Source organism: Peromyscus eremicus, chromosome 2 (genome assembly GCF_949786415.1).
Source record: "Peromyscus eremicus chromosome 2, PerEre_H2_v1, whole genome shotgun sequence".
Taxonomy (NCBI): Eukaryota; Metazoa; Chordata; class Mammalia; order Rodentia; family Cricetidae; genus Peromyscus; species Peromyscus eremicus.
The window spans coordinates 100,630,578-100,651,786 of record NC_081417.1 but is presented as its reverse complement, the minus strand read 5'-3'; the positions used below and the strand labels follow the sequence as shown (position 1 = coordinate 100,651,786).

Genomic DNA, 21,209 nt, shown 5'->3' with positions numbered 1-21,209 from the left:
CTGAAGGGAAACCCAGGCTTGGCTCTGAGTGAGCAATGCAGCACCAGGCTGGCTCTGCCCACAGTTCTCTGGTGAAAAGCAGTGTCCCTTCGACTGCTCAGCCATCCTAATGCTGCCTGTCTACCGAAGCAGAAACGAGCAGGGAATGCTCGACAGTCACACTTCCATAGTCTTAAATGTTTTATTTCTTAATCCAAACAAGGCAATAGGAAGTCAAATCATTAGCAAGTGTTGCCTTCTTTCATGGGAAGTAGTGTATCAGCTTTGAGCTCTTTCAGACAAAGGTCAAAGCCAGGTTGTATATCTTTCTAGCTATGTATCCTAAAGAGGATCTCTTTCAGAAAGCTGTTGTCAACATTCAGTGATAAACAGCAAACGGTGGTCGGTCAAGCACAGGTCATAAGCCTGCATTAGATAACAGTGCTCTTCCTCCTCTCTTCCCTGTCCAGGCTCTTCTGACATGGGAGTGCTGCCATGCTCTCAGGACACGCCACGGTCTTGCAGGGAACTATTACTTCATAGAGTCCTTTTCCCTGAACATCTCCACGTGCCAAGTGAGGACTGGTCCAAAGCAAGGGTTTGCAAGATTTGAGAGGGGAAGACAGAGAGATACAGGGACACCAGGAAAGCAGACATTCATTGGGTGGAGGGGTGAGAGGCAGGGACAGAGGCGTCTTCTTCCCACTGTGGGTTAAACCATTTCACTGAAAAGTTCCCAAAGTTCCTAGGACTGCTCCATTCAGAGAAGGCTTTCCTTTTCAAGTGCACCCTAGCTTCCCTCTGTGCTCAGAAATGGAGCAGGGGGAAGAGAGACTCCACTCCCTGCAGGGCTTGGTCTGATGGGCAGCTGACTGGAGATCAGGAGCGCTGTGGGTGGCCTGGCTGGCATTTCCCTCATGCACATTAGGGTCTACAGTTGCCAGACCTCACAGTCCTTAGGACTTCCTTCCTAAACACAGTAGGGTAGAATCCCACCCTCTTCCTGCTCTGTCCACAAGGCAGTCTTCCCTAGGAAGCACCATTTTTGAGCCATGCTATGAAAATCAGCTTAATGACAAAAACTGGGCAATCTCTGTGAATCCAGAAACAAACTCTCATTTCCCCCAACAAAGAAGTGAGTCCTGAAGCTGAATTATGAGTCCTAGATAAACAGAACACAAATGAATTTAAAGTGGTAGCTCAGTAGTTGGACATACAAGGGCAGTTGTTCTTAACCTGTGATCCCATGACAAACTTCTAGCTCCAAAAATATTTACATTATGATTCATAAACAGTAGCAAAATTACAGTTATGAAGTGAGAACAAAAATAATTTTATGGTTGAAGGTCTCCCTGAAATGAGGAACTGTATCAAAGGGTCTCATCATTAGGAAGGTTGAGAATCACTCTAGAGGCTGAAGCCTGCAGGCTGGGTGAGTTGGAGGCCAGCTGACTACACAGAGATCTAGGGCAGCCTGGGCACAGAGCAACACCCTATCTCTCACATACAAAATTAATCAGTCAATCAGTCATGACAGAGGTCACACTGGAAAGATTTATGTATCTCCTGCACAGTAACGTTTGGAATTTCACTGCTAGATTGGTTATTTATCAAAAATAAAATACCTTAAAGGATTCCCTTGAAATGACAAATGACGCAGTATTTGTTAAGCACCTACTGTGTGAAGGCAACTGTGCTAGTGAGATGTTCTCTTAAGAAGCTTATCATCTGCACAGTCAGACAGCCTCCTCACTGACATGAGGCAGGAAGCTGTCCACACTGTAGGGCATTTATACCCCAGGGAAGAGCACACACGCCCAAGAACAGCAAGGCTGGGAGGCTTGTGAAGTGGTACCTGAGCTGGGATTCTGGGAAATGAACTTAAAAGGCAGAGTGAGACAATCCCCTCTGAGGACCTGCAGCAATGAGCTAAGCCCATGAAACAGACGCCCCAGGAACTCAGGGTGAGCAGGCAGAACTCTCAGGGACTGTCCTGGGGGGAGGGCAGATTTACATACGAATATGGCAATATTTGCTACATCTGAACACAGTTCTAGAACTCCACTTCTTTGTATATTTCCCCCAGACATGTGTCAGTGGACAACACAGATGTAAACAGATAAACTAGTCAGTTTTACTGAAGAGCCAATGCAGAAAACCATTTGGAGTTTTCTCCAAAAAATTTAAAGTGGGACTTCTATACAACCCAGCCATTTCACTCCTGAACATATACTCAAAGAACTCCACATCCCACTGCAGAGATACATGCACCCCATGCTTTTTGCTGTTCTATTCACTATAGCTAGGAAATGGAAACAACCTAGCTGTCCATCAACAGATGAATGGAAAATGAAAACCCAGTACAGATACAAAATAGAATACAATTTAGCTCTAAAGAAAAAACTTTTTAGGAAAATGGATGTATTTAGAATGTATAATACAAATTGAGGTCACCCAATCTTGAAGGGGTGGAAAGCATGTTGTCCCTGATATGCGCATCCTAGCCTATAATGCATACATGTATATAACTAAAGACATGTATGTGTGCATATAGTAGAACATTTACGAAGGAGATCAAGAAGGGTTATTAAGAAGGGAAAAATGTCTACAAGTGAGTTCACATATATAGTGTACTCTGTCTAGGCCTTCTGAACACTCCCTCAATGGACAACACGCTCTCAATGCAAAAGTGGATAAGTGTCCACCTGTGATTCCATGAGGGCCTGTTCCCTACCAGGAGACCCAATTTAAATTTTTCCATTGCATATTCCTGTAGGATATAGTTTGTTATAAGCACTACTAAACTTAGTTCATTTTATTCTGAAAATAGCTATTAATTTATAGAATATGAAGACTGTTAGTAGTATGTTTAAAATACCATAATTGTGAAAACTCTGAGAATACTTTGCAATAAGGATATATTGTCCTTGACTCTGAAAGAGCAGCATACCGGGAATAAACACACTTTTTAAAATAAAAAAAATAAGAAAATATTTAGAAGTTATAGCCAGGTTTGTGCTTGTTCTCAAGACTGATTTCCTTTCATCCACTGTGATACCAACTAAAAATATATTGACAAGGCATCTGCCTCAGCAAGGACAAAGAGCTCTGCCCTTGGACCATGTTTAAGAATATAAGAGATACTCTAGGGCAGAGCAGGTGGCCATCATTTCCTGAGACACATCTCCGTGTACTGATTGTTAAGAGAAACATGATAGACTTAGCCATCTATTAGGGAAGAAGAACGATGTGGAATAAGTTTTTTAGGAGTTTCCATAGCTTGTAGGGACTCATTTCTTCTCCAGCTCTACCTCCGAAAAGCCAGGCATCATTGCCCAAGAGGGGAGAGATCTTTAGCAAGACAGTGCTGACAGATTGTAGGGTTATTCATCAATGCTACAGTCTGGTCTACAGACATGGAAAGATCTTTGAAGTATCTTTTAAAAGCTGACTATCAGAAACACATTTCATCCTGTGGCTATCATTTAGAAGTAGCTACTATACACAGTTCACATATAGCATCTTTTTAATTCTTTCCATCAGAGAGGTTTTTTATCTCACAGAGAAGCAGAGAAACATGATGGTCTTAGGAAGATGTCACCTTTAAGGAACTGGCAGCAATCCATCAGGCGTGTTTCTACAAAACTCAAGAAGAAGTGCTACACAATTCATGCCGTGAGAATCCAAAATCCAGACAAACACCAGAATGCTACAGATCACACTATTCCTCATGAAATCTAATGTAAAAATTATCAACAAAATTCTTGTAGGCCCAGCCCAGCAGCTATCCAAAGGATTATACACCAGGACCAAATGGAATCTACTCCTAGAGCACAAACCTTTTCTGTCTCCTGTGGAATAGCCATCTTCAAAAAGGCAGAGCATCTTATATATGCTATACCATGAATAAGCCTGGAAGCTATCATAAGCAAAATGAGCTAGTAACAAACAAGAAGAAGCTACATGAGTCCAGTCACATGGGATATTAAGAGTACATGAAGTTACAACACAAGAATATAGAAAGACAGTTGTCAGAGAATGGGGAAATTATTATTCAATGGGAATATATTCATTTTCACACATATAAAGGGTTATGGGGGTAGACCACGGTGGTGACTGAACTGAAGTAAAAGTATGCTTAAATTTAGTTAAGATGATTAATTTTAAGTCATCTGTATTCTATCACCATGAAATCTTTAATTTTAAATTGATATTATTTAGAGTTTTATTCGTTTTCATTGTTATGTGTATGAGCATTTCACCTGTACTAAGTCAATGCACCACATGTGTGCTTCGTACCCTTGGCTGCCAGAAGAGGGCATCGGATCTCCTGAACTGGAGTTACCCTTGTGAGCCACAACTTGGTGTCTTCTGTAAGAGCAGTATGCACTCTTAACCACTGAGACATCTCTCCAGCCCCTTAATTTTGAATTATTTTAATTAAATTTGTAAAGTCTAGTACAAGGATTACCATGGAAACCTGAGTATAAATCTGCAAATCACACAAATACATCTGGGTTTCACACTTTTGATCAAATATACGTAATGAATAGGAGGTTTGGACATATTTCGTGATGGCAGTGTACATCAACTATATGGCAGAATTGCAGCACACCTATGACTCTGAACTTTCACCCTCTGATGCTCCCGGAACTCTGAGGTGCCCCTCTCAGTTTGCACACTGATGGTGACTGCATAACCACAAAGACACAGACAACAACCAAGGCTTAGGCAAAGCCCCTGGGCTGTAGGCAGCTCCTTTAGTGGTTAAATACTGTGAAGAACTGAGGAAAAGAGAAGACGGTCCGCTTGCTTCTTGTATAAGCAGGTGACTAAAGTACTGGAACATGCTACTTTCAACCCAAATAACTGTATTTATGTAACACCACTCTCTGAGGTGACAGTGCTCTTCTAGGCCCTGAGTGGGAAGCAGCAGGGCGGTATTTTAAGACACTGTGCCATGGTACACTCAGCAGCTGTAAGAACTCGTGACACGGACAACAAATATTTCCCACCTCAGGATGGGATGTGCAAGGAGCCAATAAAGATCTCACAGCATGCCCTGGGAAAGCAAGCAATTGCACCCCAAGAGCATAAAATAGTTTGTACAATTTGAAAATTACACAACCATCACTTGACTAACATTAGGAGTCTTTGCTTCTTCTGTGGATTTTTAGAGGAAAGAGTAGCAGTTGGTTCTATGACACTGGTGGGGGAAGGTCTGAGATGGACTTTCCTCAGACCCTGCCTCAGGACAGGTGGGGTTATGCACCTGAGATGTTCTCTGGATGAACTGCAGGGTCCTGGGGAGGGAAGCTGAGCAACAGGTCCTGAACACCTGAGAAGTGACAGGCATGCTGCTAAGTATCTTTCACAATCATGTTTCCAAACACAGAAAAATCTGCAGCCTCAGCGCAGGATGGGTGGTCTTTTATCTTGTCAGTGTTAAGGATGCTTCATCATAAGCTTAAAAAAAAACAGTAACAGGTGCTCCCAATCTACCTTTGCTGTGCAATCAATAGTAGCGAATGGTCCAACAACCCACAAGTGATGGTTGGGAAACTCCATGCAGGACACACTTACTACATAAACATTTTTGTAACAGAGAAAATTCCCAAACTTGTCTACATTAATGAAGTTTGTTATCTAGGTCAGTTAGGGTCCATTAGTTAGCAGAAAGGATGACTAGACAATTAGAAACCTATTAACTCTCAATATTTTTCCCAATGATTTTTAAAATTAGGAAAGCCCTCTAGTCTTTTCAATAAATATAATATACTGTCCATCTCCAGACATATTTCTTTCTTTATTGTATTTATTCTCAAAAGACCTATCCCTCTGAAATTCAACATTTTCTCATAATTGTATAGGGGAATCACTTCTCAGTGTCAAGATTTAGAAAATAAAATCTCTGTCTATGAGTAAATACACATCCCTTATTCATTAAGTGAAGGCTCGATGTTATATATTCCCTCGTACGTATATGTGGAGATACAGAGGACAAAGATGCCCTAGGATTGATTCTAAGGGCCCTAAAAGATACATGATGACAAAGAACCAGGTCCTCCTGCCCAACAGGAAATAAATGTGGTGTCCAACCAAGCATTTGGTTAAATGGATGACAAATGGCAGATAATTAACGTTCCAATACCTTCAAATACCTGATTATCATGGTATGTATTCACCTTTGGAAGGAGATACTAAACTAACAGCCCGTGGGAAGAAATACAGTTTTAATATAAAATTATCCCAGGGATTAATGAAATATTTAAAAATTAATGCGGCATGCTTTTACTTCCACAGGTAATATTCCATAAGTGAGAAATGAAATTATTCAAACTCTCAACAGAAATCCAATACCCCCAATTTCATACCTCGGATTTCAAGCCTGCTGCATAAACACCACACATGCTTCAGGGAACACTCCTCTGAGGAACAGCAAGTGCCTGCTACGCATAATAATTCCCATGTGTGAGCTGTTTCCTCCCCTGAGTAGCTTGGAAATTTATATTGTATTATAACATTTGGGTCAGAGCAATTGCTCCATGAAAACTGAACAAGTCTCTGGCAGAGATAATATGGCAAGCCTAGAAAGACCTCATGCTGTAATCTGGCCACAGCTGTTCACTAGATAGAAGACAGGAAACCTCCAATGTATCGTTAAGAAGTGAGTTTTCAGGAGATTAAGATAATTAAAGCTATCTTGATGGGAATCTAATTGTTCATTTCCTTATTGACAGTAAAGAAATCCCTGCAATACACAAACCAAGGAGCTATATATCAAATCTTTATCAAACTTGTTTTGGCCACACACATTCTAGAATTGATATTTACATTAGGAGAATATGCATGTAAGACAGGCCGTGTGCATCTGAGGGGGTGATAATCCAAGGAAAATGAAGACTTCTTCCTTCTGTCCTTTGTGGAGAAGCTGTAATACATCAGCCAGCCATGCTTCATAACTCACGTCGCTGTTGCCAAGAGCCGACTGGCTGCCTGTGCCAGGGATGAGCCCAGAGAATGCAGCAGGAGTAATATGGGTACAGGACCTGAAAGAGCTACCAGCTGGGCAGGATGGAGGGGACTGGGCAGTGCAGCCAGGCAGGGAGGCCTTATAAACCAGTTTAATCCTAAAAGCATGAAAAACAATTCAAGGTTTTATATAACATAATATGAACAGATTTGCCATTTTAAAATGCCACTCTGGAGGAGGTCAGGGATGAAGATGGACCTTCATAAGGCACGCACACAAATTCCTGAAATCAAATAAAATCTCCTTCATAACCTTTCTGATAAGAATTGAGTCTAAAGAATATAAATGTTTTGAGAGTCTCGAACTGTAAGATGTAAAATCAGCACCTCAGCTGGCACTCTAACAGGGGTACTCTTTAAATATCCTCAAAGTGTAACTTCCCACAATTCCATTGTCTTATCTATAAGAATCTGTTCCTTGGCCCCAATTAGGATCCTTGCCTAACTCAAGCCAGATCTCATACATTCAGTACCAACATTCAGCCTCCTGACTGGTTAATCCAGCCCTACTAGTTAATACTGCTTTACTAGTTAATCCAGCTTTAGTTCCCATGAGGCAGAGTAGGGAACAGATGTAGACAACTTTGGGGATTCGCCCTGTTCTGCTATGCCAAAGCACTAAGTACCTCTGGGTATTGGCTGAACTCCTGTGTCTCTTTCCCAAGGACAACCAGATGGTTTTGAATAACCAGCATAATGACAACCAGCCACCTTCTAGGAACTCCATGTGATGCCTGGTTCCAGGACAAGAAATTCAGAGAGAAAGCAAACCCTATCTGTCATAAATTATCAATATGAATTGTTTAAATTATATAGGATTATTATGTTGGTTCTAAATTCTTTAGTGTGACATTTATTTGCATTTTTATGTGACCTACCCATAAATAACTGCTTTTCTGGAGAAAATTTGAATATGCCTGATGATGGCCTTAAGTTTTTTTTCTAGGTGGCATTTGTCCATTCAATTCTCAGAGTCATAAAATAACTACAATAATAAGTAATCAACACATTTAGTACTCTATTAGGATGTGTTATTTCTAAAAATTTTTATTTGCTTTGATTACCTCTTTTGATCTATCATCAAAAAAACAAAAAGTCTCAATCCTACAATCTATTTCTTTTCTGAATTTCCATGCTACATACACTGAAAGCAAAGGACCTCCTGTACCCAAATGAAGTACAGCATCCTTCTCAGAGGGAACATCATGCATAAATGGCCATGGGCTTGGGAGCCAATTAGACCTGGGTTTCCATTCTGGATTTATGTACCCTAAGTATGTAACCTGGTGTGGTGGTTTGAATAAGAATGGACCCTACAGGCTCATATATTTGGCTGTTCTCCATTACCAGGAAGTAGAACTGCTTGAGAAAGACTAGAAGGATTAGGAGATGCGGATTTGTTGGAGTAGGTGTGGTCTTATTGGAGGAAGTGGGTCATTAGGGGTGAGCTTTGAGGTTTCAAAGTCCAAGCCAAACCCAGTCTCCCTCTCTCTCTCTCTCTCTCTCTCTCTCTCTCTCTCTCTCTCTCTCTCTCTCTCTCTCTCTCTGTTGTCTCAGATCAAGACATAAAGCACTCAGCTACTGCTCTAATGCCATGCCTGTCTGCCTCCTGCCAGTATGATCATGGACTAACCCTCTAAAACTATAAGCAAGCTCCCAATTAAATGCTATCTTTTATAAGAGTTACCTTGGTCAACTTCAGACTTGTATCTTCAGAGCAATAGAACAGTAACTAAGATACCTGGTCATTTCTTAAACACCTTGGCCTAGTCTTCGTTTTGTTTTCCCGGGGGAAAGCAAGCCTACCTAGCAATATCACTTTCTAGCACTACTATTTCAATTTGCCACAAAATTGACTGGCTTCTAACAGTGGGATTTATTCTCTCACCGCAGGATGCCAGAGATCTGTACTCAAACTGTTGAGAGGGTTGGCTCCCTGGGGAAGCTTTATGGGAGACCCTTGCCCCTTCTGCATGGTGTAGCTCCTGTACTCTCTGGCTTGGGACAGCACAATTCCAATGTCTGTTTATTCTTCACTTGGTCGTGTTCCTGTGTTTCCCAATGTCTTCTTCTTTTCTGTTAAGGAAACTAGTACTTGGTTCAGGGCCCACTCCTAAATTTAGGGTGAATTCACTTGAAAATGCCTCCAAAAACAGTATTTTCAAGTCAGTTCACATTATGAACTCTGGGTAGACATGAATTTGTGCAGAGATAATGTTCAACTCAACATATCTACCTGCGACATAGCATATTTTCCTTAAAATTAGTAAAAATAATTAGTGATGGGTCTTTACTGAGAATCTGCATGATGGTGTGTGTGTGTGTGTGTGTGTGTGTGTGTATCTGTAATATATATGTGTATCATAGGTAGGGTTTCTATTGTGAAGAGACACCATGATCATGGCAACTCTTATAAAAGAAAACATTTAATTGGGGTGGCTTGCTTACAGTTCAGAGATTTAGTCCATTATAGTCATGGTAGGAAGCAAGGCAGCATGCAGGCAGACACGGTGCTGGAGATGAGAGTCCTTACATCTTGATCTAAAGGCAACAGGAAGTGAACTGAGATACTGGACAGTATCTTGAGCATATATGAGACCTGAAAGCCCACCTCCCCAGTGACATACTTCCTCCAACAATGCCATACCTACTCCAACAAAGTCACACCTCCTAACAGTGCCACTCCCTTTGGGGTCCATTTTATTTCAAACCATCACAATGTGTATGATTTGTATGTTCTTTGTGAGTGTATGAGTACAGGCACAGGTGTTCTACAATATGTGGAGGGCAGAGGTGTTAGTTTATGTTTTTCATCTTGTTTGAGATTTAAGACAGCATTTCTCTTATTTGCTTCTTCATATACCAGGCAAGGTAGCCCTCGAGTTTCTTGGGATTTCTCTGCCTCTGCTCCCCAATGCCTGATAAGGGCATGCCGCAGTTCTAGGAGTATGATACTGCATCTGGACTTATGTGTGTTCGGGCAATTCTAAACCAGGTTATCAGGCTTGCATGGTGATTACTTAATCACTGAGCCATCTCACCAGCCCCACAATGTGCTTTTAATACATTTACACTATGAATGGATTGCACTTTATTTTTATATTAGGAAAATCACTGTAAAAGAAAAAATTATTACAGATACCAATGAAATTCATAAAGTTATTAGAACAGACCCTATAACATGTATTTCATGAGATTAGAAGCTAAACAAAATACATGAATTTCTGGACACACATGACCTTCCAAAGTTAAATCAAGATGAGCTAAATAATTTCAACATATCTAGTAGTGTAACAAACAAGAGAGAAGTAGGAATGAAAAAATATCCAGCTAAAAAAGGTCTAGGCCTAGATGGATACAATGGTGAATTTAACCAGACTTTCAAAGGAAAACTACCACAATGCTTTTCAAATTATTCCATAAGACAGAAAAAGAAGCAACACTATCTATCTATCTATCTATCTATCTATCTATCTATCTATATTTATTTATTTATTTTTTACAAAGTCAGTATAAAGTCAATCTTATCCTGATACTTTAACCAGATAAACATACATACATACACACACACACACACACACACACACACACACACACACACACACACACGGGGTGGGATGGGAGGAATAAATGTAATATTTGAAAACTAGTAACGGAATTCAAGAACACACAAAAATATCATTCACTGTCATCAATTCAACATATAAAAAATCAATAAATGTAATAAATTATATAAACAGTCTTAAGGATAGAAATCACAGGATCATCTCAATAGATGCCGAAAAGGCTTTTGACAAGATCCAATATTCCTTCATGATAAAGTTACAAAGAAACTGGGGACAGAGGGGATATATCTGTATACAATAAAGGCAATATATGACAAAACTATAGCCAACGTTACATTACATGGGGAAAAACTAAAAACAGTTCCACTAAAATCAGGAACAAAACAAGGCTGTCCACTTTTTCTACATTCATTCAGTATAGTACTGGGAGGCTTAGCAAGAGCAGTAAGACAAGAGAAGCAACTGAAAAGAAAGCATACAGGGAAGGAAGAAGAAAAGTATCCATGTTTGTAGATGATGGAAGCCAATACATCATACTCTAAAGACTCCACTAGAAAACTCTTAAAATTGACCAACACTTTCAGCATCCTGGCAAGATACAAAATTAATATTAAAAAGTCAGTAGCCTCTCCATATAACAATATTAAAGATGCTGAGGAAGAAATTGGGGAAACCATGATTGACAAATGCCATATACACAAAAATAGAATGACCCTAACCAAAACAGTGAAAGACTTCTCAAACATTAAAACACTGGAAAGAAATTGAAGGAGACACTTGAATATGCAAATATGCCCCACGCTCATATTGGAAGAATCAACATTACAAAAATGGCTATCTTACCAAACACAATCTATATATTCAGCATAATCCCCACCAAAATTCTAATGCCATTCGTCACAGAAATAGAAAGAAAAAAATCATTAAAATTCATCTGGAAGCACAGACATCCAAAGTAATCCTAAGAAAAAAAACCAGTAAGGCTAGTGGCTTCACTATACCTCATATCAAATTATATTACAGAGCCATGGATAGAAAACAGTGGTGCAAAAGACATAAATAGAATGCAATAGAACATTCAGCTATGAACCCCAACAATTATAGCTACTCAATTTTTCACAAAGACACCAAGAATTCTCACTGGAGAAAAGGCGGCCTCTTTAACAAATGGTGCTGGGAAACTGGGTATCTCCATGTAGAAAAATTATCTAGATCTTATCTTTCACCTCTCCAAAAATCAACCCCAAATAGAAGGAAGCCCTTAAGGTAATATTGAAATGCCTGAAACTGCTAGAGGTTAAAGAAGAAGGAAGACCTACAAACATGTCATCATGCTGGGATAAGTAAGGTCTCAGACAGGACCTAAATGCTAAGGAAATAAGGCCAACAGCTGATTAAACAGGACCTCATGAAGTTAGGAAACGGTTAGAAAGAGTCTGCCTACAGGATGGGACGCAATCTTCGACAGCTCTACATTTAACAGAGGATTAATGTCCAGATTACAAAGAACTGAAAAACCACACAGCAAGAAAACAAACACTCCAATAGAAAACACAGCTATGGCACTGAAAGGAGCGCTCTCTGAAGAAGTTACAAATGACAAATAAATATTTTTGAAAGTGTTCAAAATCTACATAAAAAGTGTTAGTCATCAGAGAAATGAAAAGTAAAACTCCTTTGAGAGTCCATCTCACTCCAGTCAGAACAGCCATTATCCTGATAAACCAAATGACCGCACATGCTGGCCAGAATGTGGAGATTGGGATGGGAGCCCTGTTCATTCCCAGTAGGAGTGTGAACTAGTGCAAATACTATGGAAATAAGGGCAGAGAGTTCTCAAAAACCTGAAAATAGGGGGTTGGAGAGATGGCTCAGCGGTTAAGAGCACTGGCTGCTCTTCCAGAGGTTCTGAGTTCAATCCCAGCACCCACATGATGGCTCGCAACCATCTTTAATGTGATCTGGTGCCCTCTTCTGGCCATTCAGACCGAGCACTGTATACATAATAAATGAATGAATACATAAACAAACAAACAAACAAATAAATCTTAAAAAAAAAAAACCCTGAAAATAGAACCTCCATACCATCCAGCAGTACCACTCCTGAGCATAAACACAGAGGACTCTACATCCTACTGTGGACATGCCTGCCTTCCTGTTCACTGTTGCTCTACTCACAATAGCAAGGAAATAGAATAAACAGAGCCATGCTTCAAATGAAAATGTGATGCACAATGAAATTTACTAAGCTGTGAAACAATGGAATTACGTGATTTATAGGAAAATGGTTAGAACTGTAAAACAAAACAGATTAAGTATGGCAACCCAGGTTCAGAAAGACAAACAGTGCATGTTCTCTCTCACATGCGTATCTTAGCTTTGAACTTTGTATGTATGCTTATGAGGGAGTGAGTTTCTGTACAGGCCAAGAAGCTGGAAATGGGCCATGAGAGGGGTGAAACTGAAGCTTTCGCAGAGGCCAGTTAGTAGACTGAGGTAATCTGAAAGTAAAGGAAGAAACAGTAAGGGTAAGAAACACAAGCAGAGATGGGGGCAGGGAAATGTGAGAGGAGGGGGTGGGAGGGTAGAAAGTAAGGATGTATTAAAATGCCATAAGGCAACTTGCTCCTATGTAAGCTAATTAAAACTATAATTAAAAAAAGAAAAAAGAAAACAAAAAAGTGTGAAAGCAGTGCCCTGTGTTGGTGGATAAAGCTGTTCCCAGAAGCTATAGTTTATTAAACAATAATCCTAGTGTCAGAGGTCCGATATCTCCCTATGAACTCATATTTGGTCATGGAGGCTATTGATGCAGGCCTCAATAATACAAGTGATTGCCACTGCTCTCGGTTGCCCACCTAATCTAGATTGTAAGACCATTTGTTGAGGATACCATACTCTCAGATAGGAGGACCTAGAGAAATGGAGCTGAACTGAGCGGGAAGCTTCCTCCCTGCCAGCTAGTCCTCATATTACCAGAAGGTTCTTTTCAGGCTGCTAGAGGAGAACTGCCAACTGTCTTACTCAGCTGTGGACCCTGCATGCTACATTAGCAACAGCCAAGCAAGATGTGTTTCTTGGTGCAATGGTGGCATGTCTCTTATGTGGGTACCCAACCCCTTCCTGATTAAATTTAAGGCTCAATTCATGGGAGAAAATACATGCCTACTTCCAATTTAGTCCAAAAAGCCCACGATGGGGAGGACATGGGCCTTAGGGCCTAGCCCAAAGCAGTTACTTTGCTAAATGGACATGTGGTCCCTCAAAGTTTTTTCTAAATATTTCATTTCTGCCCACAGATTGTTGCTACCATCAGCTTTGGTCAGAGAAGTTTCTTCTGTAGTAGATAGTAGCTACTGCAGATACTCATAAATGGTAGAGTTTGAGAGAATAAGATATGGAGTTCTCAGCACAAAATGAGACATCTACTCATACCCTCTAATACTTAGGGAACACTGTGGTAGAGAAAATAGAAAGAATATAAGAATTAGAGGAAGAGAGGAGTATTGCATGATGTCATTCAATTCGCAGGAAGTGTGATTCTCTAAACAAGATTAGGCCTGTGCACATTCCATCATGGATGGGGAGGAACTCATCAGGCCCCACCCCTCCCTGAGGATTCACAGGCAGTTAATGGCTTTTGGGCAGGAAGGAGTCATCATCCATGGTATAGGCCACTCATAAATTGCCCATGCTGCTGCAAATAACCCTCACCCATGTTTGTAAGCAATTCGAATGACACTCACTGGATCACACACAAAAAGACTCGGAAGTAAGAGAGGGACTGGTTGGAAAGTAGGAAGTATCAGTGTGAGGAGGGAAAAATGAGAGAGGAACTGGCTGAATATGATCAAAATATAATATATGAATAGATGACATGGTCAGAAAATCAAATGAGCTACGTTTAAAGATGAGACTGCATGTTACTGGTACTGTACCAAAGCTGCAGTAGGACTTAACAAAGACCGTATTTCTCCTCTCGTTCCTGACACGAGGCCCCACAACAGTTAGTTACCAACACAATTCACACATGACTATGAAGGAAGCATGGGGTACTTTCAGGGTCTTCACAAAGGTAACAGGAACATTTCTTGCTTCTATAAAGCCATTGCTGTGGTAAAGCACAGTAAGGTGAGCTGTTCTCTTTTTGAGACTTGACCTAGTACAGTTGTTCGAATAAATGTGTGTGCGTCTATGAGATCTTTATATCTCTGTGGAATAGAAACGCTAGAAACGACATGAAACTTGGTTTCTCGCTAGTCATTACATGGCTTACAAGTCAGCTTGAAAACTTACCTGGTCTACCAGCAGTTAAACTCATTTCTGTACTCTATCATATTTTTTTTTCTATATTTCTCCCTACCACATCATCTCATCTCTAATATGGCCTAAGGAAAAATAGAGAGAATATATTTCAACATCACTGATTCACTTTTGAAACAACCACTGAGCTGCCATAGTAAGGAGAGATGGAAAGCCGGCTGCAGTCAGCAGCCAAGTGTGAGGACAGAGTCTGCAGCATCAGCAGCACAGCACTTGTCTGCTTCCTCCTGCCACCCTCTCATTACCCTCTGTCACTGAGACCCTGCACTGGAACCCACTGAGACTGAAATAGTTGCCTGGATCTCAAGGATGCCCAGAGAGCTAGCATCTTAAGTGAAATTCCCAAAGAAACTAGACTCAAGAGCCACGAGCTTTGCAAATCTTCATATTTCCCTCAAGAAGCACATTCAGCCTTGCTTCAAGTTGTAGCTGGGGTCAAGACCTGAAGCCTGTACAATGTCAGAAGACCTGTGATGGAGGCTGGTATGCTCTGCTCTACCTAGGACCAACAGAGACAGCAGCAGTCATGCCTGGTTCTCTCTTCTAGGGACACTCCGTTATCTCTACTACAATTCCTGTCTCAGATCTAGTGCAAGAGGTTCTCGGGAACTAATGATGGCCTGTGATGTGCCTGGAGAAGAGGGGAAGGTGCAGCCCTCCATGCTGTATGAGCATAAACCATCTGTACTTCACAAAAATACCTGGCTTCCCCCTTTTCTTATCTTTTGGAAGTCATCACAACCCATCTCATGTTCATTTTCTTACCATTTCTTGAAAAATTAAAGATCAGCTGAAAAGACCGTGTAGCTACTCTGACATGATGTGTCTGTCACCCAAGCTGCATATACTCACTGTTAAAGATGCCACAGTTGGATAAAATACCACATGATCTTGCAGACATTTCAATGTGAGCTTTAAAATGGCCCCTCCCTCACAGGAAGGAGAAACCTACCAAATCTAACTTGCCGATCAGTGAGAGGCTAACCTGAGGGAATGCCAACTGTACAAGACAACACTTACCTGGATTGGGTTGAAGGTATTCAATCGTTTTAGTCATTATTTCCATCACAGCCCTGCTGGTGACATCCACTTTCTGAAATGGAAATATAAATATGATAAATGGCACCATCATTTGCTTTAGAGCCCAGAGTTTTCTGAAGCTCACACAGGACCCCAATGGGGCAAGCACGCAGTGACAAGTCCTGCGGGAGCAGGTGAGACACTATGAGGAGCAGCTAGAGAAGAGGATGACTTCCTGTTGAGCACTGTCTGTTAAAAAGCCTATCCACCCAAGAAGGAAACTGGTATTTTCCCAAAATTTGCTTCAAAGTATACTTCTTTCCCTTTCAGCAAAACTAATACAGAGTTTGTTAGTAACATTTTCCCTTCAAGATTTTACTAGATGCCATACATGGGCCAGACTTGGCAACTGGTTTCTTGTCCATAACAAATAATGCTGGGACACTCAGGGGGCTCAAGTGATAGAGTGGATTAGCCAGCCTGGAGATCTGAGTTTAATTCCTGGAATCCACGTAAAAGTAGAAGGAGAGAAGTAAGTCCACAAGCTGTCTTCTAACCTCCATACCCATACTGTGGCTTATACACTCCCACATATATATCGTGTACATGGTGGGGGGACAATAAAGAAAATAACAACAACAATAATAATAATTTAAAAAGAGTATGTCTTCAATTCTGCTTATACTGTCTATGTACATTCTGGCCTCATCTTCAGAATATAAATGTCCTCAGTAAATACCTCTAATTGGTCCTGAACATTTAGCTAGTTATAAATACCAAATTCTGACACTAAAAATCCTGGCTCAGACCACTGGGAATGGTCAGCACTTCCCCCAGCAGTCCACCCCCCTACCCTCTCCACACAGCCAGGTCAGGAAAACATCATAAGATACAGCTTCTTACTTTTCTTATTAGGCTGTGAAGGGCATTGGTGCATAGCACAGATGACTAACAGGAATAAACCAATTCCCCTGCCATTGATAATATTTTGTTTTGTCACTTTTTATAGGACCACAAGGGATCCTAACGAATCTCCACAGTAACTGTATTGGTGAAACCTGCTTTTTATAGAGTAAGCCTCCTTCTCTTCTATACTGTATCTATTAAAATGCCTTATCTTGTTTGGTTTTTCAATATTTAATAACTTCTTATCCCACCAAAGTCATAATACAGCATGCAGTTTTGATTATGAGGATGAGCAAAACACATGATTTTCCCTGTGACTCTGGAATGGTAATGGTGTAAAATAAATTTTACAAGTCCTCTCTTTTGGAGGCATGAGCCTGCTGGGGAACCCTGGACCACTGTCCTTTTGACTGACTCCAAATTTGAAGACCCCCAAGGCTTGGATGATTAGTGCTAAGGGAGTGCCAGCTCCCTGGAGTGGAGCACTGCCAAAGGAGGGCCTGGCAGTTTTATCCAAATGCACAAACACGGTGAAAGGGCAGAGAACCTGAGAGGACAAACACAGATCTTCTGTTGACTCTAAGACAGACTGGGAGTGAGGAATTAGATGCCAAATGTATCCGGTGTCCTCTGGGGCCATGGCAGAAGAAGTGGAGTCCAAAGGTCAAGGTTTCTAAGAAAGAAAGCATGGGAAGACTTGAGACTTGAACCACCCGATGTCCATCTGGTACTGTGGTGTCATCTTCTGCTAGGAGGCTGACATGGTTGTAACTTCCCCCATCTCTTTCTCAATAATCAAAGAGATTTAAGCATCGTTACATGAAGGAGAAAACAGACAAGGGGAATCAGAAGCTTGCTCCAGGCTGCTCTTTTTCCCTGAAAATGAAAGGTTGCCGCAAGAAGACATGAAGTGCTATTTCTCCCCAATTCCAGAAGACGCCACAGCAGGCCTGGAAGGGACTTTGTGCCATCCATAATTGGGGTTAGGGACCTGAGAGAGCAACCCAACAGGATCAGGAGCAAAGAACTGCCACCCCATCCTCTGGTTAGCTATGAAAGTCCTCAACACTTTAGATGTCGATGGGACTTTCATTTACAGTAAATATCTGGACCTGGCCCCACAGAGGTGACACTATCATACTGACTTGCGAGGCCCCTTATGCCCAACTCTTCTGTCTTCTCAACAGAAGCTGCAGCAACAGTGCCTGCTGTACACTGTCCATAGGTGGGTTAGCAAGGAAGTCATGGGAAGCCATTCATAGGCTCATAGGGATCAAACCAGTAGTCCCAGATCGCCAGAGACCTTAGAAATAAAAATATTAAGAGTACTGTGTTTGGTCCCCAGAGTAGAATTCTACATTAAAACAGAATGGATATATATATATATATATATATATATATATATATATATATATATATATAAATATTTTTGTTCGTGTTCCAAATGGTCTGACCAAAGTCTCCTAAGAAGTTGACAACACAGATTTTTCAGACTCCGTGCTCACTAATGCAGACGCTTCAGTACTTCTGTTATCAATACAAAACAAGCTCCATTAAACTATTTGATAGGAGCATAATATAATCTTCACTTGAAATTCATTTTAATTTTATAAACTTTATCATAAAAATTGGCATAAACATATCACACACCAAAATTAACAAGACACAAGTCTATACAACTCCATGAACTTCTATCCAGTTAGAACAGGCATTTGGAACAGAAGCTGTGTACATTCACATTAAACCTTACACTTTCAGTACAGAATTTATTTTAGGCACTTATCATTTTTTGAAAAGAATTTTATCCAATATGGTTATTTCTATGGTTTCTTTTCAGGATACAAGAACAACATGGAATAACCTTTAGCAAATTATTTTACTGGCCCTTTACTTTTTATTGGATTCTGCTGGGCTACCACCTGATAGAGATAATGGACACAAGAGCAAGAACTCAGTAGTACAGTAGCCCAATCCCTGACCTTTAAAACGTACAACTTAAAGATGCAGAGTAGGAAAATGAACTTCCCAAGCTCACATAAACAATGACATGATAATGAAAGAAAAGTCCTTCCCCGAGGCCACAAATGGAGGTTTCTAAGAAAGAGAACTGGAAGTGAATTGTCTAGTGACTACTCACTGTTCTAAAGACATCTTCCAGGAGAAGGGTGACTAATTTCTACCTTCTATCCCTTATCCTCAGGATTCTGGCTAAATGGATTGTATCAGACACAGACAAATCAACAGCAAAAGTGGTGACAATCCTTACTACATCCTGTCAGGCTCCTGCTGGGAAAGCCTTCATACACCTCAATGGGCACTGTCCAGCCATATAATCTCTTAATACTAAATCTGGTAACATAGGCACAAAGATATATCATTTATTAAAACTAACGAGAGCTTAATTCCATGGAAGAATAGCACAATTTAATTTTGAGCTTATGATGTATACCTGTTTGTTTTTACATTGTCCAAATTTCCCAATCTGAAAATGACTTTTGATGTATTCTTAATTACAGTATCTTCTATTTGGGGGAGCTCCCAAGACTCCATTTTCAGTTAATCTTGCTTTGATTGGGAAAGTACAGTATATAGCTTTGGATATGAAGCATCTCCCCAGAATGTTCACATACTGAAGACTTGGTTCCCTAGCAAGTGGAGCCGCTCAGTGCAAGGGAACTGAGTCATGAGGACTCTGCTATGACAGATGGATTAATTCACTGATGGGTTCACAACTGACCTCTGAGAGTTGGAAAGTGAGGCCTGCTTTGAAAAACAGAACTGCTAAAGGTATGCCTTTGATGGTTGTATTTGTCCCTGGCCTCTCCATTTCTTATCTCTGCATCTGAACCATCATGATTGAACAGCCACCTTAAGCCACATGCTGCTGTTGTCATAATGTTCTGCATCACTTTAAGCCCAAAGCAATGAGCCGGCTAACCTTGGCATGAAACTTCAGAAAAACTGAGAATCAAAAAAATTAACTTGTTGCTCTCAAGTATTTGTTGCATCAGTGAATTTTGTTGTTGTTTCTAGCACTGGGGAAGGTTGTTAACAGGAAATGAACTGTGAATGTATACAACATGGACTCCTATTTAGGGACTGTAAGCCCTTGTGTAATACATGGCTTTCCTTTTAAGCCAGAATCATAGGCATGTATCCTTCACAGATTCCGGTCTGTTTACTTCTATCTTCTTAATGCCAAGGTTTTAACAACTCCCAATACTTTAGATTCTTTTTCCATTAACCAGTCTTGAAATGCATAACTGAGTCCAGGGAAAGAGCCAAATGAAGAAATGGCTCCCTTGGGACAGGGAGATGGCTCAGTGGGTAAAGTCTTTGGCACATAAGCCTGAAGGTCTGAGTGTGGATCTCCACAACCCATCAGATACAGTAGCACAAGCTTTTTGATCCCTATTTGCCCTACTGGCAGATGGAAGTTAAGACAGGGAATTCACAGACCAGCTAGTCTGGCACACAGCTGTAAGTAGAGACAGTGTCTCAAACAATGTGGAAGCTGAGGCCAGACACTGGAGCTCATCCCTTGAACCCGACATGTATACTGTGGCTTTGGAATGCCTGCTCCTATACTCCACAAACAGAGAAACAGCATTTTCAAGTTAAATAAGGGGTGGCCAGACTATGGCCAATGGTCAAAACTATGTCAGCAAGCCTCCAGGGAGGGTGAGCTTCAAAGACATCCTTCTGTGTGGCCTGAGAGTTAACAACCTGTCTCCAAACTGCCTTGCTTTAAAGCAGATATCATATGTATTCAGAAAGTCTAATAAATAATTTGAAAAATGAGGAAGGAATTAGGCTCTGATTACTGATGAATCCATTCTAATTTTGCTAATCTTCTTAAGTATCCCTTCCCTGTGTATAGGTTTGGAAATATACCCTAAACATACCTTCATACCTTAAAGGATTAAAAAATAAATTAATATTTCTATTTTATTGTACATAATATTCATAAAAATGTCTAATTTCAGTTTCCTCTAAATTTTGTTTCATTTCTTTTAACATAGCTATACTCATTGACACAGGCATTGCCAATGGATCCTTTTTGTGCTTCAATAACCCTAGAAAGGACTTACAAGACAGAGGGCAAAGACCTGCAGCCCAAAAAGTTTCAGAGACGTACCAAGAGAATGTGCTGATCCCTGAGCTAAGGTGCGAGCTTGGAGCATGTCATGTTTAATCTATGAATGAGGTCCTTATTTCCAGTCTTGGAATATCAGATACCAGAACAATAAAAGACAGTGAATTGACATAATGGGATTATTGTTTCATATACAGATGTATGAATATATAATAACATTCTCCCCTGTAGAAAATAAATCAGTATTTTCTGAACTTAAAAAACACGGAAACTATGGAATCTTTTAC

General features: G+C 40.6%; 1 protein-coding gene across 1 annotated transcript in view; it reads right to left on the bottom strand.

Moving 5' to 3' along the window:
• The window catches only part of Sh3gl2 (SH3 domain containing GRB2 like 2, endophilin A1), a 184,287-nt gene that overhangs the window by 15,580 nt on the left and 147,498 nt on the right, over positions 1-21,209 (bottom strand). The window contains exon 3 of the mRNA XM_059255955.1: positions 15,921-15,993. Coding sequence (XP_059111938.1) covers positions 15,921-15,993 — 73 coding nt within the window. The remainder of the gene's footprint in view (positions 1-15,920; positions 15,994-21,209) is intronic.